The sequence below is a fragment of the Athene noctua genome, chromosome 1 (genome assembly GCF_965140245.1).
Source record: "Athene noctua chromosome 1, bAthNoc1.hap1.1, whole genome shotgun sequence".
NCBI lineage: Eukaryota > Metazoa > Chordata > Aves > Strigiformes > Strigidae > Athene > Athene noctua.
Window position 1 is genome coordinate 113,061,305 of NC_134037.1, and position 26,233 is coordinate 113,087,537.

At 34.8% G+C, this 26,233-nt stretch overlaps 1 protein-coding gene across 26 annotated transcripts in view; it reads right to left on the reverse strand.

The window, feature by feature from the left end:
- Positions 1-26,233, reverse strand: part of NRXN1 (neurexin 1) — a 740,630-nt gene that overhangs the window by 631,118 nt on the left and 83,279 nt on the right. For 13 of the 26 annotated variants that reach the window (XM_074897425.1, XM_074897407.1, XM_074897403.1 and 10 more), the window contains one exon: positions 22,289-22,318. The exons of 4 other annotated variants lie outside the window; for them this stretch is intronic. In XM_074897425.1, the coding sequence (XP_074753526.1) occupies positions 22,289-22,318 (30 nt within the window). Of the gene's footprint in view, positions 1-21,474; positions 21,487-22,288; positions 22,319-26,233 lie in introns of all 26 variants that reach the window. 9 more of the 26 variants (XM_074897406.1, XM_074897424.1, XM_074897416.1 and 6 more) reach the window with 1 other exon arrangement.

Below are 26,233 nucleotides of genomic sequence, written 5' to 3' on the forward strand. Positions count from 1 at the left end.
AACATTTGAAAAACTACTTAATTTTAGGGAGGAAGACAGCAAGCATAAAGGGCCCATGTAAATCTTGTCAGCGCAAAGTTTAGCAAAATGAGGTCAGCATGCAAGTTTACATACAGTGAAGGATTTCACTGGCAGCAGGACAGGTTGTAGATGGGTTTAAACACTAACTTTAAAAGGAAGAGATTTTTCTCCATTTGTCCAGATTTTTGCAAGTAAGGGAGGAGAAAAAGTCTTCCCTCATTTCACTCCATTCCTCCTAAGACATCCCCTTTCTGGCCTTTTCAATCTCTCTTTGTTTCAAGATTACTTCACATGGGAGGCATGAGAAAAAGGAAAGCCTGTTTAATTAGCACACTGAGCACAGTGCCATCTTTCCCCACACAGAGGCATGCAGGAAGAGGCTCTCACATCTTCCAGCACCCCCTCTCAGTTGGCTCAGTCATTTGTGAAAGGTTTGCCAGTCTCTCTCCTAGATGCTCTGAACAAATATTGCAGCACTCTGGGGGAACATTCAACATGAATGGGGCAAAGGAACATGCAGAACAATTTCCAACACTTTCCTCGGGAAAGCATTTTATTTTATCTGTTTTCATTTGAAAACAGCAAGTGATCCTTCCTCCAGAAAAATATTCCTGTTGCATGAATTTCATTAGCATATCTAGGTAGCTCCAACTGGGTACCAAATGGTATGACTTACATTCATGTATATATTTTCTGAAATATGTCAAGGAGTTGGCTGTATTTTGAGAACATTATAATTCTGGCTGATTCAGCACATTGAACAATCCACAGCCAAACATTCAGAAATACGTCCTTAAGGCAGGGAGTAAGGATTTCCATGTCAGTCATTTTTATTTGTAAAGATAAAGAAAATCACTGGCTTATGAATGTCAGAATCAACTGAAGTTCCCCTAAGATTTCTTACTTATACAGGATAATAAAAATACATCAAATATTACAGAGAAATGCCTGATAACTCCACAAACAATTGTGATTTTATTTACAGACCTAAACCCAATTTTCTAACTATTTTCCATACATCTAAAATTTAAATTAATTTTTTTAACAAAATAATTTTTTAGAAAATTGACGGGATTTATTTGTCTACAGCATATTGTCTGTAATGTTTTCCCATGGTAAAGATATTTCCATAGGCTATAAATACCAGAGGTCTTTCTTTTTACAGTTCTGAGAAAGTATAGAATTGCAAAATATATCCTATCCTAAATATTTATAAAATTGAGCAATGGCTTGGAACATAAAATAACAAAATCTTTAGACTGTCTATTGTGCTCAGCATTTGGCAAGTTAACATGTTTAGTACTTCAGCTATGACAAAATTATAGGAGATATTTCTGAGGAAATAAAGACACAAAAGATGAATCATAAGTCTCTACAAAACGATACCATATTAAAAGTGAGATTTAAGAACAATCTAAAGAAGCAGCTTTCGGTTCACTATCTAACATTACCAGAAAAGTGAAATTCCCATGAAGCAGTGCTCCATCACCATGGCAACCTTGCAAGGTAGCACAAAAAGGTTCATCTTTATGCAACACAGTTTTATAAAATCTATCATCCTAAAAGTGACAGCATGTACTATCTTTTGCGTCTGCTGTGACACCACAATGCATAGGAGTTATTAAATATAACCAGTGCCTCATTTATTATCAGTCAGAGAAGTTACCTTTTAAATGCAAATGTTTAAAATTAAAATGAAGGGTTTAATCAGTAAAGCTCCCCAACCTTAAATTACCATAGGGAGAGTAACAATATCAGCTTTGCCAACATTGTGTTTTAAATATACTTTAAAAATAGTAATATTAAAGTCTATGCTTATTTTTGACAACTGTGATGTGATCTTTAGAAGTAAAACTAATAAAAGCAGTATGACCATGGTCTTTTGAAATAAAACCCTGTAATCTCAAAGCATAAAAGCTATACTTAATAAGTGATTACAAAGGGGATTACAGTGCAACTTCAAGAGTGTATCTTTAACAATTCTCAAGAAACCCTTTTTTACCACATAAATATAATTTATTAAACTTAAAACATGTTTGAGAGCAAGGTTACCAGGCAAAACTGCGTCAAGTGCTCCAGGTTAATTTGATTCAAGTTATTTTCTACAGAATGTCTAATTGTGAATGGCTCTGCCTATCGATCTCTTGCTTGGATCAATAACTTTTTTCCATCTCTGTGAACCACACAGTGAAAAGAGAGAAAAAAAAGAATTATAATAGATTTCTTGCACAGAGGCTGGTCTCTCTTTTTCCCCAAATGTCATTTCTTATTTTGAAAAATCATACAAAACAAAATCTCCAAGGGAATAAAATGAAAGTATGCAAACTATAATGAATCATAAACTTTCAAATACTGTGTTGAGGTCTTATTTTTCCTAATAGTTTTTTCTTTTTTTTCATACAGCTTGTATAAATCTAGAGAAAGATATTTTAAATGACCTTTAGGATGTCAGAACATGCACAATACTGGCTTAGTGAATGTAAAGAAAGCCTGCAAGTAACCTTCCTGTGAAATTGCACCATAAAAAGAACAGTTTGTTTTTCTCCCATATTAGGGTGTAAGCTTATGAATAAACTCAGGCATGGACTCAAAAATGTACATCCTGATGCAGTTTGGTTTCAAAGGTTTGGTTTGTAGGTTAGTGTGACTAACAGGCATGTCTTTTAAGCAAATGTCTTTGTATGTCAGCAATACAATTTACATTCTTCAGAAATAACCTGTTCAAATAGGACTAAGGTTTTGAGAATAATTAGACTAGGGAAGGCACAGATGTACTTTTTAAATAAAAAGATAATATAGTCTTAATAAGGACAGAAAAGAAAGTCAGGATTATCTGAGGAACCATTTTCTCATCTAAGGACTTTCTGAATTCCAGGCGACTTCATTAGGGAGAGTAAAAAAACAGATGAGAGAAATGCTATGTCATGTATCATAAGCACAAGACAGCACTTTTCCAGCTTTGCTACACCCTTTCACAGAACTCTGATGACAGAAAAGGGATGATTAAGACAGTTTAGGCAGCTTTTTGGGACTTAACCCAGCAGGAAAGAAAGCCTTCATTCCATAAAGTTGGCAAATAGGCTCTCTGGCACTACTTCACATTACAGTGCCACAAAGAAGGGCCTCCTTCAAGAAGCACTGTTTCCCATTAATCCTTTGATGTAGTAATTGGACATTCAAAGTTACATAATTTGTCTCTGAGGTGGCCCTAAATTTGATGGCGGCTGAATTAGATTCTAGCTCCTAGTAGAATTTATGAAACAGTACAAGGTTTCATAAAATATACCTGTTGCAATATACCTCCATGAACAGAGTTTTATAAATGTGCAGCTCTCATTCTTCAAGCTGATTATGAGTAATGAAAAAATCTTCAACACAATGTAGAGAAGAACAATATAAAAAGTCTGTAAATGACATCTGCAGCCTTCCAGACTTTCAAAGATAATTCCTTGAAAGCCTTATTACTGCTGACTTGACATGCATAACGCCATTACTAAGATTTCATGTTGAAGTAGCTTTAAATTGGATAGCCAAGACCCACCTGCACCAGTCAAAGAGTTGCTGATCCTACCCCAGAGCAAATCTGAACAGGGAGGATGTAAATGTCAAATACAGCAACGTGGCTTTGGGTTGCAAGACCTAAACCCCATTTTTTTAATTCCTATACCTTAGCACTGAATTACTCAGATATTTAAATCACATATTTCTTCTTCTTTTTAAAACCGTTATCTCTTTAAAAACAAGTTACTCAGATGAATAGTGGTAGTTAAAGCTCTATATTTTACAGCAACCAAAACTGGAATGACATTCTAAAACCTGCTTGGCACATCTATGCTTCTTCTTGCATCATACAACGGGGCCATGTTTGACTGACTACAACTTTTTTTAGGAAGAGCTCGATGAACAGCCAAAATCAATTGTCAGATGATTCTGAGCAATTTTATCTTAAAAACACATTCCCAGCTCTAAAAGCAATTTCATCGCAGCATTGCCCATATTAAAACTGTATTTAAAAAAATAAACTATTGTATCTTCATTTGCATTCTAATTTGAATACAGTAATTAGCACTAACTGCTTAGTATCTTTGATTAAGAAATGATTTATAATACTTGCTGAACCTGATAACTCCACAATATCATCTAATTTATTCTCTACCATCAGTTTGTGACCTACTCTACTTTTTGTCACTAGGGTAGTTTGTGCATGCTTCTGCAAATACCATGACTGTTAAATGGTAATATTTTTCCTATGCATTTCACATATGGAAAAAATAAAGAGAAAATTTATAGTTATTCTTTAAAATTTCTATAAGATGTATGTCTTTAAATTTTGAAAAATAATAAGGCTGAATGGTCAATCTCATTTTAATCAATAAGAGTTTTGCCACAGACTTCAGTGAGGCTAGGATATTGTCCTTAGAGAGTGTAATTAATGAACAAGATCACAGCCAAATTATTGTTTCAGAGTAGAATTAAGGCTAGTGCATAAAGCTCAAGAGAAAAAATGTCAATATATTTAAAGTTTTGATATATCCGAGTAACCTGATTTTAAATTGATTAATTCAATATAAAGCCTCAAAAAGGAATTTATATAAACACAAAATTAGTGACTGAGTTTTATACTATTCAAAGTACTGCTTCATCACATGGATGATAATACACCAATTTATTATAAACATTTATAAACCCCTACACTCTTCTAGGTTATCCCACAGCTTAAAGTATGTTTTAATGATATAGCCTGCCACAGCCTAAAGTCTTAAAGTCTTACATCAAAGTCCAAAGTTAAAAACTTCAGCACCTATTTACTATTTCAAAGCATAGATTGAGGGATGTATATTTTAATTTCTTAAAAGTGGAGAAGGGAGAATGTAGAAGACAGAAAGGTCATGGAAAAGCAATACTGCAAGTAAAAAAAAAAAAAAAAAAAAGTAACATTAAATCAATAGTAATATTAGCTATATTGATGACCCTTTTCATTTCTATCACTCTGAACACAAAACAAATTTCTACCAGATCAGCCTGCCAATAATATCTGTGGGCTGGGTGAAAGAGAGCAGGTGGGGCTTTTTCCCATTTGTCTATGAGCAATTCACAAGAGCAGCACTCACAATTTACCACATAAGAAAATTAGTGGCATATTGAAGAAGTGGGTTTGACGTACGAAAAAGTAGTGATTAGCTGACATTTGATAATACAATCCATATGCAAACCCCCAATGGATTTGTAAGGCATTTTCCCCCAATCCAACCGTCTATACTAATAAGTGTTTTCTTAAGGAAAGTATTAAATCATTGCAAGTTGATCTGTAATTCTAGAAAGTAATCTTTTTCCATTGGCAGAGGGCTACATTTGATAGCTAAAAGAGAACCTCAGACTTTTCTTTAGAGTATGATACGCCAAACTAAATGGATTGCATAGCACCTCATTCAGCACACTTCAATTTTCACACTTTTATTGACTTTTATAACAGCAGATGAGTCCTGAACTTCTGAGTACTGGAAGGGAAGCAATTTTACGCCCCACGTATTCTAGGCTGATCAAAACCTTAAATCTTTTCTGAGTGTGTCTCAGTCAGTAGCAGTAAAATATTTGTGTATGCGAGATTATACTGTCCCCCTGGTGATTCTGCTGTCTGTGCTGGATGAACCTGTTGCATGGCAGCGATTCTGCTCTCTGTGCTTAAGTAAGGCTCCATGTTACAGCCCAAGGTTATTCCCAGATTTGGTGTTAGCTGTGATGTAAAGATTTCACATATTGCAGTAATCTTCATCTGTTTAGGCCTTCTTTTCAGACTCTTAATAGGCAAGAAAAGAGGTCAAAGGCCCAATAAAGACCTTGTCCACTACTTATACACTAATTAAATGGCAATATATCTCACATTTTAATGAGTTACTAAAATCAGGTTAAGAGTCTATAACTGTCATTAAAATTATAGACACTTTTTTTAAAAAAAAAAAAAAAAGCTACTCTGAAATAAAATGTTTTAACAGATTTGAATTTGAAGAGAACAAACAAAAGCTAGAAGGTGCCAAAACAAAGGGCTATGGCCACGGGTGTGCCTTCTTAGGGCTGTCATGTTCAATGCCAAAATTTAGACCTTTGCAAATTCACAAAAAAAGATTGTTACAACCACAGTTAAGACCTCATGACCTTCACAGTTATAGGAGTTTCCAGCACTAAAATTCCCCCGGTATAAAAAGACACTTAGTATTTTTCCATGTATTGTAGAACAATCCCGTGTGATAAGCCAAGGGCTGTGAATTCTGGTGGGCAGGATCCCTCTAGCACTTTGGTTAGATCTCTGTTAGCATTGCAACGTTTAGACCCCCTTTGTAGAGCTCGCCTTCACTATGAAAGGATTTTTTTTTTCTGTAAAATTAATGGTAAGAAAGATTGACTGCCTCTGGACGTATAATTCAATTTGAAGGATCTGAAAAATGTTACTGAATATCACCCGTATTTGCCAAAAGGCTGACAAGCTATTTGCACAAAACCATAGATAGAATTCTGGGAGATGTCAATAATGAATAGGATAAATGTTCTCCAGCTTGATAACTAAAAGGAGTTTGCTGATAGATTTTAAATGCATTCAGCATGCTGCATTGTGCTCTAGAGTCACTTTATATAGGTATTGCTCCTGGATTTATATATATAAAAAAAAAAAGGTAGTTCTGAAATAGTGCTACGTCTGTTTCAGATTATTTGACATTTTAATGCATTAAGTAATGTTTGTGAGTATGTAATGTATGTATGCCATTTTCTCATAAAATTTTTAGACTTAAAAAATAGTGTGTTGTTTTTTTTTTTTCTTTTGGCTTTTTCCATGTTTAGATATTAAAATTTCAACATCTTTCTTTAGGGGGAATACAAATGTTTGGGCATTATATTCAGACACATTATTTTATAATAACATATACTCTACCTATTCCCTTCTCTTCTTTATTCTATTTTCTTCTACCATTATATTTGATTTGAAGCATTTCTGCTTCAAGGTCTTTTTAAGCTTATAATAATGTGGGTTTGGAATAGGCATCTAGAAGTACCTTCATACTTTTAAAAAGCTATCCCTAAATGTTTATGTTCTGGAGAGTCAGAGATTGTTTCAATTGCTTCTCTTTAGTCAAGGCTGAACTACACAAAACCTTGTGAAAATTTTGGTGGAAACAGACAGAAGCTCTTTTTAGAAGTCAGTGGCGTAAAGGGATGTGATAAAACTGTTTTTGGCTGTTTCAGCTTGCTTATTTCAGAGGGAAACATAGTAAATTCTTCTTTCTTATGCCTTCTTATTTCTTACTTCTTTTGCCACCACTATCAACTCTTGGATTACATGAGAGCACTCTGCTACTTAGTTTTGCCCATGGACCTAATCTGGTTAAGCAAATATCAAAGACCTCTGCTAAAGACCTTAGAGGTCTTGGGGGTTTGTCTTCATTAGCCTTCCTCTCTTGTTGATATAGATCTATTTCACAACATCCTTCTTCTCAACTGGTCTGAAAGCACGTATGCTGAAGTACACACAGCTCTATTTAATTCACTGTGTTTGAAGAGATTCCTTGCTGATGTACAGGTGATGATCAAATCAAGCCTATAGCTTAAATATTTAATATTACTTTCAGAAATATTAGTTAAAATACAGTAATGAGGGGAGGATGATGGTTGAAGGAAGCCTTTTTTTCTCAAAAAAATGTTGTCATGAACTTAATGTAAGTAATTTTGTTATCAAATCAATTATGAAAATTGAAGATATGAAAGCGTCGGAGTTGAAATGTCTATGACAAAAAAATATATAATTGTTGAACACTGATCATACATCAAAAGTGACAGAAATGTGTAAGCAGGGTTCTTCTTTTTAAAGATTAAATGAACAACTATAGGGAGCTTGCACAAGGCACATCTTCCAGGTCTCTCAGGCAGTTTTCTCTGTGCTCTCAAGCCAAGCAAGGACCTTGTGATGATGAAGGATTGCCAGGTCTGGGTTTTGCCCTTCTAAATTGTAGTCCACTCGCACACCAACAGCTCTTTCTGCTTCCCATTCTTCTAAACTTCTCATCCCCTTCCTGACCCTTGCAATATAAATAACTAAGTGGATGGGTGGTTGGTTTTATTAAAGGTTTGTTCAAGCCTATTGAATATTAGAACTGTCAGTCCTAGGAAAAAATACTTTGCGGGAAATAGCTATAGTGTTTTAAACTTTTGGAGCAGTTACATACCTTTCTGCTAGAAGTGGGGAGACTCAGACAGTAGGAGAAAAGAGTGGAATAATAAAATCTTTTATGCCTGTATTTCTATGGTTCTTCAGAGCCTTCCTGGCTTCATTGAAACTTCACAGACACAGGTAGTTTTCACACCTGTCTAGAAGCAGATTTGAATGTCAGGCTACTGAAGTTTGCCCATGTAGTTTTCTATTTAATGCCTTAGATTTTAAGGGGAAAGTTTTGAACACGGTAACCTGGAACAGGCTGCTTTTACTACCTTGTGACAAAAGTTCCTGTCCTCCAACATTGCGAGCATCTCACAGGTGCTACAGGTCTTTAATTAGCAAAGCACTTCACAAAAGAAGAATAAACTTTCACACTATAAGGAAAAACACTGTCCTTCAGGAAACAGGAGGGACAAGAGATGCATAAAATTTTAGTGAAGTTCCAGTCAGCTTTACTCACCCTTTTCATATTTTCTGAGGTTTCTACTCAGCACAAGAAAAAACCTTTCTCAGTCTATATTCACACTACTGACACGATCATAGGAAAACTGAACACCTTCAGTGAATAAAGTGAACCTGTAATACAATTAATATTTCATCTGTCTGCACACAGGCAGTGGTTTTGTTCTTAGACCACTGAAACCCTGTTCATTACTTATTTTAGTTAAAAAACAAACACCACACACTAAACAAGGCAGAAGGAAAACAAGCTCAAACACCATTTGTATAGCTTCTAAAGAAAACTGAAATCCAGAAAAAAATAATGCTAATTTAGGTAACAATACACACTGAAATTTACCCAGCAACAACGTTCAAAGTTTTCTCTTCTTTCTTTCTTGCTCTGTGTTACTACTGATAAATTTATCTTCCCAAACCATCCTGATTGGCACTACTGTCTGCTTGGTTTTATTCTTAGTGCCTACTTACAGAGAAAAACCCTACAATAAGCTCAAACATTGGAGCAATCAGACAGGCTCCATGCAGAGCCCCTAAAAATAAATTAATCTAGCTTTTGAATCAAAGGTATAGCAATTCTGCAGTACTGGAAAGCTGTTTTTTTCAGCACGAATAACATGTCTGGGCATGTCAAGAGCCATGACCACACTTCACTGATATTCAAGAGAAAAATAGTTGTTGAGAACCGTACTTTAAGGTATAGAAAGTTCATGCTTTAACTGCCACTTAGGTTTTCCTTTGTCCTTCAGCATGACAGACATTTTGCAACCATGAATCAGGGCTTCATCAGTTATCCTGCTAAATAAAGACTCTTAGAAAACAGAGGCAACACAAGATAAGATAAATATAAATTATAAATATATAGTATATAATATATTGCAAATATAAAGGAAACCAGATTGAGTGGGTTTTTTCCTCTCGTACTCATTTATATGAAGGTAAATATTATAATCCAATATCAATTATACAACATGATCTAATTATATATAATCGCTGGAGGATTTAGGGTTATTCTGTTTGTTGGGAGTTTTTTTGCTGTCAGTTACTCTATATTAGCCTTCGAAAATAGGATAGCATCCTTGTAGTGACATTTCAATATGTCTTATTCTCAAACACTTCTACTAAATTAATTATCTGAAAATATCAGATGCTGCCAGATCTGAGGGATGAGCCCAAGCAGGAAGCTGCTCACAGAACTTCTGAAGTTCTCACTCTCACCATACAGCAGCACAGGAGGAACTACGGGCATGTATTTGAAGCCTGTTCCTCTGGGCAGCACTGATACAGTTTGAACACAGTCCAAAGATATGGAAAAAGAGCATTCAGGTTTTCCTTATGTGACCAGGCTGAATGTCCTGTTTCCCACTTCCCTATGGCTTTTCCCTACAAGGCACGTGTACTGATAGGTGTCTAAACTCCAGCTTTGTTAAGGACACAGAGACAGGTTAGAAAATGAGCATAAATGTGGTGAAAGAGAGGCCTCCTGTGTACTATGGACAGAGGTACTTACATATTATATATTGAATAATTAGCACATAAAATATATATATTTTTTAAAATGGTAGCAGTGACTTTTTTTCCCATCCAAGTGATTGTGCTAATGTATTCTCCCCAGTGGCCCATATTCAGCTGTTTGTACATATATTTCACATGTATTAATAAATAATCAATCAGTAACAGGATGTTAATAACCCAATGTCTGTTTGTCTATAAGGTGTGAAACTGAACATCAGGAATGATGCATAGAAGATATACCTCAACAATTGGCTTTCCTCCTTCTCTCTGGTAGCCAACATGTATTATCAGGGGAAAGTTTGGAATTCTTTTAAACTAGAGATTTCCTAACTTCATTGAATTAAATACACACACACACACACACACACACATTTTTTCATATGTTCAGGGAGAAATTACAAACTCCCATTTGTCTTCTTGAATTTTAGCAAATAACAGGATCTTTTCCTGGCTACAGTAAAACTGAAGATTAAGAAAGTATTTGAAGTCTTCATGAATAAAGATAATTCTGAATAATAAGTCCTTCACTGAAGTAGTCTATGATTCCATCCTCTCCTTTTGTGTGAGCATATTGCAAATAACGAAGACTACTTAACTCACAGTGAATATATATTTGAATGGTGAGGTTCAAAGAGAAACTAAATATTAGAACACTGGGTTCAGTCTTTAAATTAAAACTCTGGGTTTTAGGAGTTTGAATCTTTCTTCTGCCTAATTCAGAGCACTCTTATGGGATTGCTTTAGCCTCTGTTTTATAAAATTTTCTGAATAACATCGCAATTTCTGTTCCTCATTGTATTTGTCATCTTTTGCACAAGTATTTTTCCCTGTATCAAAGAGCAAAAATGAACAGGTCCAGTTTTGCTGCACAAATAATTCACAAAAATGTTTTGCCCAGGTGTATCTAGTGTAGCAATCAGTGTATAACATGGTAACCTCATTTCTTCCTGTATAACTGGAAGACACCTATACCCTGCTGTGGATGTGTTATGAGAGTCTGTATAAAATAAAAATACTGAATGGCATAACATTCCTGAAAACGAGAATGGTTAACTGTAGCATTCAATTTAAAGTATTCAAAATAAATGATCACAGCAAAATGTTGAGCTTTGAGAAAGATGAACGTCCTTTTGATTCACACTTCCATACATGTTTGAGGTTTTTCCACGACCATGTTTCAGTTTTCATGTTACATTCTGACTTAAGGGAATGCTTTGAATGGTTTTTCCAGTTAGTCCATAAAGAGTATTAGGTCTTGACTTGGTGTTTTGCGTGACTCATTGATACATAATTCCATCTACACAAGAAATACGATAAAATTATTCCTAGTAAAATAAAACCGAAGTGGCTCTTTTTATAGTCTGACAATTTTCTTACATGTTACCACTGTAATTTCTCTATTATGTGTGATACATAGGCTTCGAGGCCAGAAGAGTTGTTTTTGATTATCTAGTCTTATTTCCTGCGTAATACAAATTACAGGCTGTCAGTTAGTATGCAAGAGACCTCCTCTTTAAGCAGTTTAATGGCTAAGAACCTAGGAAATGTATTTTTAGACCTTCTGAAGCCTTCTCTTCTGACTTGGGTCTCAAGAGTATGACAACTAGGTAGAGAAGTATAGGCACATTCTTGCCTCCCAAGGTAGGTAATTAGCATGACCTAGATATATGTACATTTCTGAAAGTTATATGTAATTATTAAAAGCTATAGGGCTGATATAAAGATCTTCTAGGTGTTCTGAAAAGGAAAATAATTAATTACACTTTTGTATTACTTTTATAACAACTAAATAAATGAAGAACTTTCAAAAACCTGTTTATTTAACAAGACTATCCATTTCAGGGACAGTGCAAGGCATAACTCTCTCATCTATTTTAGAAAAATGAAAAAATATCAAATACATGTGTTTTCCTGGAAGAGAGAATAAATGACACATGATACTGATTCCTCAAAGCAGACATGGCAGTAATTTCTATTACATTTTTGTCATTATAGAAAACTTGAGAAAGAGGCATTTCTGAGAGTTAAACTCATGAAGTATAGCAGAACTGAATGGTTTCAGGGCATGTTTATTAATCCGTGCATGTGCCTATGTCCTGAATGCAGCTACAATGCATGTATGTTAAATGTGTATATGCCATTAAAAATTGTTGAGGAATTTGTCCTTTACAATTGCAAATGACTTACTCTGTTTTACTCTATGTATTCAGTGCTTCTCAATATTTTCAAAAGGAGTACAGGAATATATCCTCTTCACAGTAGTCTAAACAGCTCCCTTCTTTGCTCTGAGGATAGTCTACTGTGACCGTAGACTAACAGTGGGACTCGGGTGGCTTTATGTAATGTTCAGAATATAGATTTGCCATAGATCTTTTCCTCTAATATAGGATGTATGGATATGTATGAACATACCAATTCTATACAGATAAATATGTTGTACAAGAATCATATAAAATTACCAATTTCCAAGTTTACCTTTGTTGCTCCAATCTTGCACTTAGATACTTTTATATGATTCTTTTCTGAAGTCTAAATTTTCTTCCAAACCTTATAATGCAGTTACAGTCACAGACAGTATCCTCATTTGAATAATTTATTACAGAGAACTATACAGCTAAAAAGTCTGCCAAGGGCACCAAAAAATCAGTTCATGACTGACACCATCACAGCTGTATTTACATGTATTTGAAGGTTCATAATGATGTAAGCACCTTGAGGTATGCCTGAAAAATTTATAGTTTGCATAAGTATTAAGGTGAAATCAGAGCACCAGTTCAGTATTTGTACCACAATGATCTGGGAGTGTTCAGGTATATGAAAATTAAATTAAAATAAAATCAGAATTTTTTGAAGGCTCACATCATCTTTGTGATGATGTAAACGTATGCTAGTGTTACAGTTCAATATAATTACACCCAAAAAACTCCTCTAAAAAGGAAAACTATGTAACAACTAGTCAGTAGCTGCAGTTAATACAACTAATATAAAATATTCATTTAAATGACACATCTATTCATAGTGAAAACAGCATTGTCAAAGAGGCATTTGGCTCTAAAACTAATTTACGCTTTGTTTTGCACAAGGTTCAGTAGTAAAATCACAACATTAAGTATCTCATATGCATGCAAACATGGTTTTCAAAGGTGATTTGCCAGTCACTGAGCTTGTTGATTTTTTGAAAGATATGGACTTGTGCAAATACTAAGCATAGTATCTTGTAAAATCAAGTTGTTAAGCAGAGCACTTAATTGAGAAAATCAAAAGACCAGCTAGTATTATCAGCAAAATATCTGCAATGCCCTTTTTCTGAGATGGAAAGTACTTATCTAGCATCCTTTTGATATAACCCAAGTTCTTCCTAATAAAGATATTCAAGTTCAATGAAGTGGGAAATCAGGTAAATTATTTTTAATTTTTAATCCTAGAGAGAGATTTTACTGGTGGGTGGGTGTGGGGTCACATAATTACCAATGTAGCTGGCATCAGGAATCAATCTCTTAGGGTTTCAGCTAGCAGTTATTCTTCAGAAGCAGAATATTAATGGTCACAGAAAGATATTTATTCTCCTTCCCTTTGGGAAGATACTCTCCTGAAAATAGTTGGTGATACGAAACACGGAACAAGCCTATTAACTAAGAGTAACTCCAGTGAAAAATTTACAGACTTATACTCGCTTACTATTGAATTTTGCTTTCTGGGCAGACTCCCCTCTGAAGAATATGCAAAGGGAGATGAAAGGGATTAGACCCAGCTGCTTTCATTTCCTCCCACCCCCAATATAAAGAGGCTACTCAAATCAATGCTGTGATGTTAGCAGTGCCAGGTATGGTCTATCAGTTTCTTTAGTAGCCTCTTTTTAGCCAAGGTTACATCTATACAGATTTAGAGAAGATGCCAGTGAATCAGTCCAGATGTTTTCCCTCCTTCAAGGAACAAATATCTATTTTAAGCAGGCAAAAAAATACACCAGAATCTCTAAGTCACATTAGCAAGTTACAAAAACAGCCTTTAAATTAAATGGTGTGCTGATTGGAAAATTAGTGTAAGTAGGTACCGACAGAAAAAAAAACTCCACAAATATAGATGAGGTAAGTGAGGAAAAAATTCTTTCTTTTATTGGAGTAAGAAAAACCAATAAAAAGATTCAATTGCTTTAATTACCTCCCAAGTCTGGAAAAAGATATTTGGTAACAGGTTGATTTGTATGAAAATCATTGAGAGAATGGTGAAGGTAGAATTTCATAGGAAAGTCCACGGTCCATACTCGGTTCCTATGAAGGTTTTCTCCTTTGTGCTCCTGAATTTCCCAATTCATTGCAAAGTTTCACTGTTCTACTAATACTTAATTGCTCTGGGTAGTCCCTGAAGTAAACACAGAAAGCTACCTTCAAGCAATTAAGAATGACAGGGTTATAAAAGGCTTTGAATATCGGGAAAGAGATATATTACTAGTATTAAAATAATTCAAACGAGATGGGATAATTCAATTTTTTTGTTGTTTCGAAGTAGCTTGGCATACTATTACAGCCTTATAAAACTACTGTAGTAGTAGGTTTAAGATTTTGACACAGCATTCTTACTTCTACATAACCAATCAATTCTGACCAGGCTTTTTAAATATCCTTTTCAATTCTTTTGCAGGGAGTCATTCTTGGTGGAAAAATGTCATTATGATGTGCATTTAGACAGTATAGTCCACATTTTCTTAAGAATCTTCATTAAATTTAGTTTCTTTAGAAATTGCGAAAGGTTTACTCCTGAATTTAGTAAGTTTACATGTAGACAAATCTTAGAGGTGTTTCCAAATATTCCTCCTTAGGGCTCTGATTTCTTTCCACTTAATTGGTGAACTCACTGAGTGTGATTCTGATTGGATTAATGTTAATACTCAGTTGAGACTTCTACTGTACGTGAGACGTACAATAATCTCCAAGTACTTTTGGTTTTCACTGAAAGAATAGAAATTGGACTCTGTCGGGCTGATTTGTTTAGCTGTAGATTTCAAGGACTGAATTTCATCCTAGGAAAATCTTAGCTGTAGAAGAACCCTAGAGTGAAACCGTAATTCTTAGTGTCACTCTAGCAATGTATTTGGCTCAGTAATGTCATCAGATATTAAAAGAAGGTGTGAAGGAGAAGGTTCCAGGGTATTCTATGGGATATCCAAGAAATACACTTCTCTGAATTCTGTTTCATTGGAAATGCCTATGAAAGTTGTATGAAACTCTCGTGGCATTTCATTGTGTGAAAAAGATACAGATCACCGCAGCTTTTAATTCTCATTTGCTATGTATATTTAAATATACATAAAAAGAAATGTTTGCTTTAAGGAAGAAGTGCCTAGTTTCATATTTCTTCATTGCTTACCTGCTCAATTTTTTTTTTCTTTTTTTACCTCTTCAGAGTGACAGCTTTACTGTTTCCCATCCCCAATAAATCCCCACCTACTTTTTGGCCTGAAATATATATCCTTTATCTTGAAAGAGCTTTAATATTATTTTGAAAGGCTGTCAGCATACCCATTTTCCGGAGAAATCTATGCTCAGAAGTGGAGCCTAGTGTTGAGGAAGCCAAAATCTTAAACACGCATTATCTTATATTACAAAGTTTTCTGGAGCCAGAAGAAATCTACACTTTTGCAAATATAACAATTTTTTAATGTAAAATCCCTCACAATTCCACATTTCTTTCCTCTGAAGCCACAGGAGACCTATGATATATATATATATATATGTATATATGATACATGATAATTTTGAGTGACATCAGAATGATTCAGAATATGGTAAATGTTTTATTTTGGTGGTGGAAAGGTGCTAGAACTCATGGCACGGATTGGACACTATCGTGTAGTGACTTGTGTCAGAAAAATAACCGTTTTAAAATAAATGTGTTCCCCTTCATATAGTGTTCTTCATATTTATGGCTGGTCCTTACAATTTCTTTTCATACTGCTAATCAGGAATCAGCTTTCTAAATTTCCTAATTTGGGCCATACTCATCTCAAGGCAGAATTTGCATTTCTGGTCCTGATGTTGATTGATTTCTTCTGAGCCATGTGTTTCAGACAGAAAACTTCTTCAAAAGTCACATTCTGCTGCATTTTTCTCCTTAGAAAACACTAATTGGTCACATTTCAATGTAAAGACAAATTTGCAGCTCCAAATGCCATATTCTAGGCTTGCTAGGTATCACACACTGAAGTGCAAGTAAATTATTTGCTTCAATGCACCACAATTTTAAATACACAAAGACACCACCCTTCTAATTAAATAATTTAACGTATAGTACAGTATGATATCGAACAAAAATTTGAACAGATTCACCATAAAAATGTAAAGATAGTATAAATACTTATTGGAACATATATGTGTAGGCATAGGTGCATGGGATACATACAGGAATTAAATTGCAATATTTTTGGTGAACATCAGCCACTAGTAACTCTACTTATGAGGCTCTTTAGAAAAAAAAAAAGTCACTATAGAACTGATATGCTGTGTAATTCCTGCTCTTTGGAGCACTTTGAAGAGCTTTATATTTAAAGTTTCTTAATTTTTTTTGAAAAGCTAATTCTCATTTTAAAAAATCAGGTGAATTTTTGATAGATTATTTTTTAAATTCTTGTGCTAATCATTTTGATAATTATACAGGACTAAGAATGTTTGAGACCTGTTAAATGGAGGCTAAATTTTTAAAAGTTATTGATTTGTTCTTTTTTATCAGTAGAAGGAACTATGAGATTGAGTGAGAAAATGTAGGTTATCAGTTCTTCTGCTGTAATGTCACTTAGAAATAATTTCAGTTAGCTGAGTCTGGCAATCCCATTCTGTGTAAAACTCCTAAATTAAATCAGTTCAATTCTAGCATTGAGTCTTTCAAATAAGTTGCTATCACCTAGGATATATAACTATGTGATCAAGTACAGAGAGTCAAGAAAGCCCTCTGTCAATGTTATGCACTTGACAGGCAAAAGCCAGCTGCAGTTGAGAAGGCATGTAACTGAATCCATGTCAACAGGGCACAGAGCAAAAAATAATAAGCTGTGCTAGAGCTCAGTGCTGTACCAAAGCATTTACATGGCTTCTGGACTACTGGTGGCTCAGGTTGAGGAAGGCTGGAGTATGCATGGCTTTCAAACCCATGTTGAAGCAGCACACACAAAAGCAGATGAGGATAGGCTTTTCAACAATCCCAGGAGGATCAGAGAGTCTAAGAGGCCAAAGCTATTTTAGTTCTTTGAAAACAGAGCAAAAATGAAAGTCATCACAATAAGATGAACTTGTGGTCGCATTGAGGTTAACAACTATATTCCACATAATTTGGTGTTAGGGGAGGTTACTGACACAAGGTGATAATTGTGTTGCATGACACGAGCACTACATAATTACTTAGCTATAACATACTATTTTAATACTCATGATTGTTTAAAGATTTATTTAAATTACTTCTATTTTCAGTGTCCTATTTTTTCTGTTGTCAACTGAATTGTGTGACTGATAATAAATTAATGGCATCACTTTAATTTTACAGATATTGTGCGATAGCTTGTGCAATACAAAACTTTCCCTCTTTTGGTAAGGAAGTTGAGACATACATAAATTGACATTCTGGAGTCTTCAGCATTTATACACAGTATACCAAATACCAGCACATAAAAAGCCTGTAATCTAATACAATAAATTGCAGTTGTACTATCAATCTTTCAGTAGAAACAGTTATTGCTCAGCTAGATATCATTTAATAGTTTCTTATGGACCTGAGTGACTCACGTACGATTTAAAGCTGCACATAATCTCTAAAGTAATAGAACAAAAGTATGAACATAGTGTTTAGGTATAGAATGAGTAATATATATAGTCAAAAGTAGGTTATTTACATAGAAATAAACTATAGGCAAAAATATGTATGGGCTTAAGAGAACTGCAATATAAAAGGAAGTAATATATGTCACTACGTTATAGTAACTGAATTATAAATCCCTTTCATTGTTCAACAACAGAAAATGAAAAGGAAGAGAGAGGTTTTTTTTAAAAAAATAAAGAGTGTTTTACATTAGTCACCATGTAATCTTTGCTATATTACTATTCGTCACAAAATAATTCTGCATGGGAAATCTGAGAGGTACTAAATTTTGACGAGGTAAGGCCTATAGGTGCAAATGGTAGTTTTATTAGACCACCTACAATACTTGGAAAAAGTAGACAAAAATTGTCTGAGTACAAATTTGTTTTGGCACAAATTTGTTTGGGGAAAAAAAATCCTTTTCGATGTCTGTTATGAGCAGCAGGTTTCAAGGTCTGATTCAAATTCAAACAATTGCTCTGAGTAGCATATACAAGTGGTCTAATAAAAACATGAACCCCATTTACAAACCTTACCTTGCCTATGTCTTTTCACCACCACAGCTGTGACAACACTGCTGCCAAAGTTGTATAAAGGTAGATGATTTCCAAGGGAAAAAAACAGAATTCCTAAGTATTTCTGAACATATATGATGCTTATCAGAAAATAAATGAATGCCAGTACAACTAAAAAAGCTTGTGTCTCTTCCTAGAATTAGGCTTAGCATCTACAAGGAGTAATGGATCAGGAAGCAAAACAAATTTTGTATAGCTCTAAAGTTATGGGATAAATTTCTATGTAGAGTCTTGGCTTTATATTGCATCCTCCTTTAGGTCAGCTGGTTTTGTACATAGATGAAGTTATATGACCTTGAGTACTGACAGACGTCAGCACCATGACATCTGAGCTTTGCTTCTGCCTTTCTTTAAGGGACTGTGACAGCTTTGTTAATGTTGATAAAGCTTCAACAAAAACTTTGTGGGGAAACCATCCAGAGTATCTCAAATTATCTTTACAACTAAATGACAAATAGCAGGTGCATCCAGTGAGATCATACTGGATTTTGTATTGCTTGCCCACTTGAGAAGGTTGCCTCACCCCTGCTTCCTCTGCCATCACCAGGTCCCTGCCTGTCAACATCCTGTCCTAATTCTAAAGGCACATCAAGGATTTTTCCTTTCCCAGTATCCCAAAGAATATCTACACAATTAAAGAAGATGGTGATACTTCAGCCATTAATACTCTTCAGGGCAAGTTACATAGTGAAGCATCTTAAAAGTTTTTTGTTGCTTATATTTCCAAAATAAGATTAATTCATTATATAATCACTTAGAATTTTGCAATCACTTTTGTTACTGACCTTACCCACCTCTAAAGGAATTGAACTTATAATGAAAGATGGAAATAGGTGCAAATGAATTCAGTGCTGAGCTCCTCCTTTGTTCCTTCATTCCTTTCCATCACCCTCCTACTTTGCTGTATTGTCATGTGTTAAGAATGTGCATTATCACAACTGTTTCAAGGTCACATGTTTCAATAGATGATATTAGTGGAGTTTCAGGATAGTCAACAAAATGAGGCAATTTTCCCCTGGTTGAGGATATGGTTCGATATCGAGGGATATTTTCTGTTACAAGCAGCTGGAGTTTGTATACATATAAACCCTTTCCATCCATTTGAACAAATATACACCATTATATTGACAGAATAAGTATTGTGATTATCAAAAGAGTTACCATAATAAAAAATTAAAATGTGAAAGAAAAATGTAGTTGAATGATTAGATGACTGGTGACTGGTGTTTAAATTATGTCACATGGCACATCCTTAAACAGTAAATGTAGCTAATATATCCAAGGTAATTTTTTGGTGACTGTAATTGTTAAAACATTTAAAATAAAAATATAAATATCTATTGCACAGTACTTGCAAAGTTTTTGTTTTTCTAAAATCTGATTTCCAGATCAACAACTAATCATAATATATATTCATAATATTTATGCTTTCATCCTTTTATACAAAAAACCCTTCAGTGTTGTACATACTACCTCATGTATTCTACATATAGAATAATCTAGAAAAAGAATTCCTTAATAAAAATAATCTATAATGTCAAGGTTCTGTTACTATAAAATGTCATTTTGAGGTAACTCCACCCAAGACATCTACCATTAAGGAATAAGATAGTAATAAGTAAAAAGGAAGTCATACATGCAAGGTACTCTTAAGAAAAACACAAGAAGGATCAGCCATCCAACAAACAAAACAAACCTATAAAACAAAGAAATCAGTAGATAATTTTTCATTCTGCTTGCTTAAAACTTCTCTGAAGCAAGGAGATTTGCAGCTCCAGAACATACACAACCCTTTAAATACTATCCCACCTATAACCAGGTACACAGTCTCTCCAGAGAGTCTGATATGAAGAAGAATGAGACACCACAGGTCTGTAATTACAGTCTTCACACCACATGAACTTTCTAGGTGTGATATCACTAAATCAGCCACTAAGGAACAACAAGGAACCTGCAAGGTTTTTTCTAATTTAACTAGTTGGCAAAGTATGACCATGTAGACTGGATTTCTGATTAATACCAAGAGTAGGCACATCCTGACAAATGCTTAAGATGAATAGAACTGTATTATTCATCATATGTAACACAGATTTAATGCCTTTTAATGACCAGCTTCTTATCATAAAAATATATTTACATGACGACTGTGAACAAGTATCCTTGTAGCAAAACCCGATGTTTATTTATACAGGAAAAGTCTTGACCCTACTGCACACGATTCCTCCAGGAGAAAGTAAACATGGCTGGTGCTCTTTACATAAAGAAAAAAGAGTAAAAAAAATCTGAAATAAACCCCATACTTCTCCTTGGCGTTCATTCTTCCTCATTTCTTTCTCCAGTTCTTGTCTCAGATATAATCAAAGTGATTAATATTCAAGGAAAATCTCAGGGCAAATGGGATCAGCTGATAGCAGAGACTTGCTGAAGTCAGTGCTATTCAGATTTAAAACTTACATCAAGCTGTGGACTGGCCCTGGACAGATTATCTCCAGAGAGTCTCTGTTGAACAACATCGTGCTTTTTTCTGTGCCTGGTGGTTTAGACTACAATTCTTTGAGAACAGAAAAATGCATACCTCAAAACGTGGCTGTTATTTCATCCTGAATGCTTTCTATAACTGTAGCCTCTTTTATCGCTGCCAAAGCTTTACATCTCTCACAAAACCAGGAGACAAACTTTAAAAAAGGTCAGCCTGTACTTTAGGATACTTCTCCTTACCTTGATATCCGTGACATATTTACTTTAAAAATATACCTACCTCATGTTATTAGTGCAAAAAGATTTACATTTATTTGCATTACTTATACATACATTAAAGTATACTGATGGCATTCAAAAATAAAGAATATCATGTAATACCTTTACTTTTACCTATGGATTTGGTGAAATGGTTCCATGAAGAAAGCATTTCCAGACAAAAAGAGAATAAAGAAGAGGAGAGAAACAACAATAAGAGTCATGAGTATATGTAAATGCAATAGTATCTGAACATGAAGAGACAAAGTATAAGGTAAGTGTCTGGAGACAAATGGAGATGCAATCTGTTATATTAGGGATTTAGTTTATTTTTTTTTTTCCAATCATGTACATGCAGGGAAACACAGAAATAACCCATGCTTAGATAAGAAAGAGTGACACGAAAGTAACGTGGACAATGGGTTAGGAGAAAAAAAATCACTGATTTCATCAGGTTGCAAAATTGTACTCTCAGCATTCCAGAAGCCAGGAGCAGGTGCTTTCTGCACATTTCCAATCAGCCATGCATTAATGTAAATGGACTCTTCAATGTGTACAATGTGACAAGATGAGTATCTTCTTTCAGGAGCTATCTGAAGAGTGCTCTTGTGCTTCGTTTATCTTTTATAGAATCACCCGTAATTGTATTTTCTGATAAATACATGAAATTTTCTTAATCACCTTCTTATTTCTCTCACCTCTTTTCAGCTATTGTATTGCAAGAGGGGGAGTTGAGGAGGCAGGAAGGACAAAAGCTTTTGGAGCAAACAAAAATAATAATAATGAAATAAGAAAAGATGTGACTAAAACCATGTGTTTATTTGCAGCCAAAGACAGCTTTCAAGCATTTGCCCATCGTTTGCAGTGATGGATTCAAAGCAGCTACAGAACAAGAAGAAACAATGAAAGCAGAGTGGAAAAGGAACAGAGCCCATACCTTGGTCGCCCATCATCAGGTGCGCCAGACCTTGAAGGGAAACAAGAGCACAGTCAGCAATGAACAAGGGAGCACGGGAAGGTGGTGTTGTCACAGTGACAAAAATGTTTTGTGACAGGCATCTGTTTCCTATGAGATGTCTGTATCACAGAGGGAAATCAAAGAGCATTTTTCAACCACTGGTTGGAATGCTTTGGGCTACGAGTAACAGAGCTGCAGTTCAAACACTGGGTGCTGTTTTATTGTGTATTTCTTCTGTGCGGTAGTTGCAATGACAGAAAATAATAAAATGCTTTCAAATCCAACCAATTCCTTTAATATTCCATCTGTCTTTATTATATTTTGATTATATTGTTTTGAACACTTTGCTGGGAGGACTTCCTGTCCTCTACATGTGAAATGATGTTAAAAACCTGGAGAAGTGTAAACCTGAAAAATGGGCTGGGTCTGATCTTTTTCCCCTCATAAAAATGAGCATTTCAGGTATTTAAATAAAATTTCTTCATCACATTGAAATGATAATGCAAGGGATGTCTCCTTATTTGTGTGAAATGTGACAGTAGAATGAATTTGTTCCAGAGAAGGCAAATTATTACATATGCAATAAAATATATAGCAATAAAGAAAATTTAAGTGACAGCTTCTGAAGCTACTTCATAAATCTGTGAGAAATAGATTTTGCTTTATATTTGTATTATGAGATTAAATCCAATCATACCAGTGTAGGTCTAGTGACATTTCAAAACAGATGTCCATAATGATAATCACTCAACCAGAGCCAAACTTCTTTACTCTTTAACCAAAAATATTCAGCTTTTAAAATTCATGATAATAAAATGATACTTATATTCTCATTGAGTATAATGTGATGTAGGGAGAACATTTTTCTAGAAATATGAAGACTTTTCACATTTTATTCTGGTTTAAAAACCAGGCTTATTCTTGTTGAGCTTATCTGGTTTAGGATCCATTTTAGAAGATATTAATCATGCATGTGTTAAACGTGCTCCTCTTCTCCAACAACTACAAAAAGTGATACATTGTTTTCGTATTTGCAATTAATTAAAATTAATTCACACAAAGAAGGTGTGCAATAAAATATCCTGCTCTTTATTGGAAAGCAGGCTTCCTAGAGAGTTCCTGTGATTTGTAATTCACAAAGAAAATTAGGTGCACAAATGACTCATAGTATTTGGGGGGAGTTCAAAGAAGATACTCCCAACTGTAATCAGTCTTAAAGGTTTCGTATCAGTTCCAAATATCAAGTTCCAAACAGACTAATAATGGTTGTGCTGAATTAGTGCTTTTTACTGTCACACTTTTTAGAGTTGTAGTTAAACTGAAAGGCCTGATGTGCCCAGTCTCTTGTGCAACAGATTAAGCTCCCAAATGCAGCGCCCTGCATCTGGTGGGATTACCTGGGGTTTACAGCAACATAAATGAAAGCTGAGTGTGATCCTGAAGGGATACCTACATAAGCATTGCTTGGGTAACATCACACAGCTGTGCTGCAGTTCACAGCTTGTGAAAGAGAGCAGAAATGTTTTCAGATGTGTTCTTTCTCTGCAAATGTTGCTGCAAGAGAGGCATGCTGAATACGTGAAGTATAAAGACCCACAGTCAAGGCTTCAGTCTTTTAGTGTTGTACATCCTTGCTTGGATCCCTTGCTGCATGGCTTTTTGGATGCAGTAGTCTTTTCGTGTGATTACTTAACTTGACTTTTGTCTTTTAACTTTTTGTGGTTGCAAATATAGTAAGAAATCTCAGACTTTTGACTTCACCTTAACTGTATTTGATAGAGGGAAGGTGGAACTAGTTGAACATTACACACCTTTTTCTTTAATATAATTGTGACTTTTCAGCAGCTACTTTATGTGACTATTTCAACTTTTAGAAGGTATAGAGCAAATCGCTGTCATGTCTCCTAGGTGAATGCAAAGAAGGTTTAGTAGCTTGCATTTAAATATGATCTTTACAGCTATAAGGATCTAAACAAAAGGCCTAACTTCAGGAGATTACCACTGCTTGATGGCTACTATTTTTTGCTAAAATGATATGTGAGATTGGTCAGTTGCAAATACATGATTCTTATATAATTTGAAAAAAAAATGTAAATGGCAGAAGTGCCTCTTGAAAACATCATAGAAACCACTTGAATTTTAAGAGTCACTTAGAGTGCTGTTCAACTAAAAAAGGAAGTCAAGTGAATGTAAAAAAAATAACACTGCTCAAACCAAACATCTATCAATTAAAAAATTCAGTACCAGTCCTCAAGACACTGTATTTTGTTTGACTCTGCATGTTACTTTATTTGTGAAGCAGTAAGGTTACTTATACTTACTTACTAAAAACACATAATGATACTTACCTTATTTTATATTTTTGCAATCTATGGATGCAGGCTATGGAAGAGTGAAGAATTACTCTTACTGTACCTGTGCAATCCACAGATGGTTTAAAATGATACAGATAAATCAACCATGATAGCAATTGCTGCTAGATTTTCGAAATGACAGTCTGCTTATAATAGAGAATACTGCAATGGCTAGTCATGGAAAGTTCTGGCCTTAACTAGTCATGTATAGGCACAGCATACACTGAAAGTATTCATTTGTGCACCACTACTTCATAAGCGGAATGATGAAAGCCTTTTCTTTGTGAATTAGGAATTCATGATTTAGTAGGAATGCCTCATGTGTGATCCACTCCATCTTTACACTGAACTTGGCTCTGAGAGGAGGAAATTAAGGGGCACAGGATGGGACAGTGGGTGGATATGAAGATAGGATATTTTCATAATTTGGTATGTGAGTTTCATGCAGAGCACAGGCCAAAACAAAATTTAAACATGGTAAACCTGAGATGAACATGTTCAGCTCTACCACAGTTTCAGTAAAATGAATAAAATGTAGCCTCTTCATACCAGCAATATATAAAAAAATAACTCCGTGAATACTAAATCCTTCTGTTTTCTTATGTAGCAGAGATGCTCAGATATCAAAGAAATCAAGGATGAAATATCATATCTTGGTTTCCAAATTGTGCTTTGCATACACCATTTCTATGCTTCCATTCTTTGCATGTATATCCTTTGTAACCTTAAAGTATGCACAAGTATCCAGACCTGTATTGGGATAAAATTAAGGTTGCAGTTTTAAGAATTAGGTTCAGTTAAAGTCTGGATTAACTGTTATCCAGGCTTTATCTTGTACTACTGTGCATAAATGAATACGTGAAATGAAACTGAACCTCCTTATCTAGTTCCTAATTCACATTTGAGACTCATGTTGACACCAGTAAGAATTTTATGCACAGATCAAATATAAGATTAGATGCTTATTTATAGGCTTTTATGTTTTTCAGTTAGAATTCCTATCCCAGTGCTGCTGAATACATTTTTATTTCATAATGAAAAGGAAATTGTATTGATATGTATGTGCATGACAGTGCACACAATTAAGGCATCAGAATTGTTTACATTTTCTTTCTTCTACTGGTAACATACATTTTAATAATATTGCACAGCATCGTGTATGTGTTAAATCTGAGCACCTCTCTTTGCCCTTGAATACAGTAGCATAGAGAAATGCAGTACCAATACTTCCAGGCTTTTTTAGAAAATGGCCACTGAACAAGCAGGCAGTGGCCCACGGTGACTTGAATCCTGAATGATCTCAGGCCCCACAGGGGTTCACTACAGGACCCTGGGTCAGGGTCGTGCCAGGACAGCCACTTTCCATATGAGTTAGCTTACAAAGTCCTTGATTTAAAAATAGTTTTAAAAGTACTGGAAAAAAATGAAATAAAAGGTATTGCTCAGTTTAGACAGATAAACTAATAGATAATCATATAGATACTCATCATTCATTATGCAAAGATTCGGCCCGGAGAGACTTTTAAAAGCACTTGGACATAAATAAGTACCAGCACCTTTTGGCTTATAA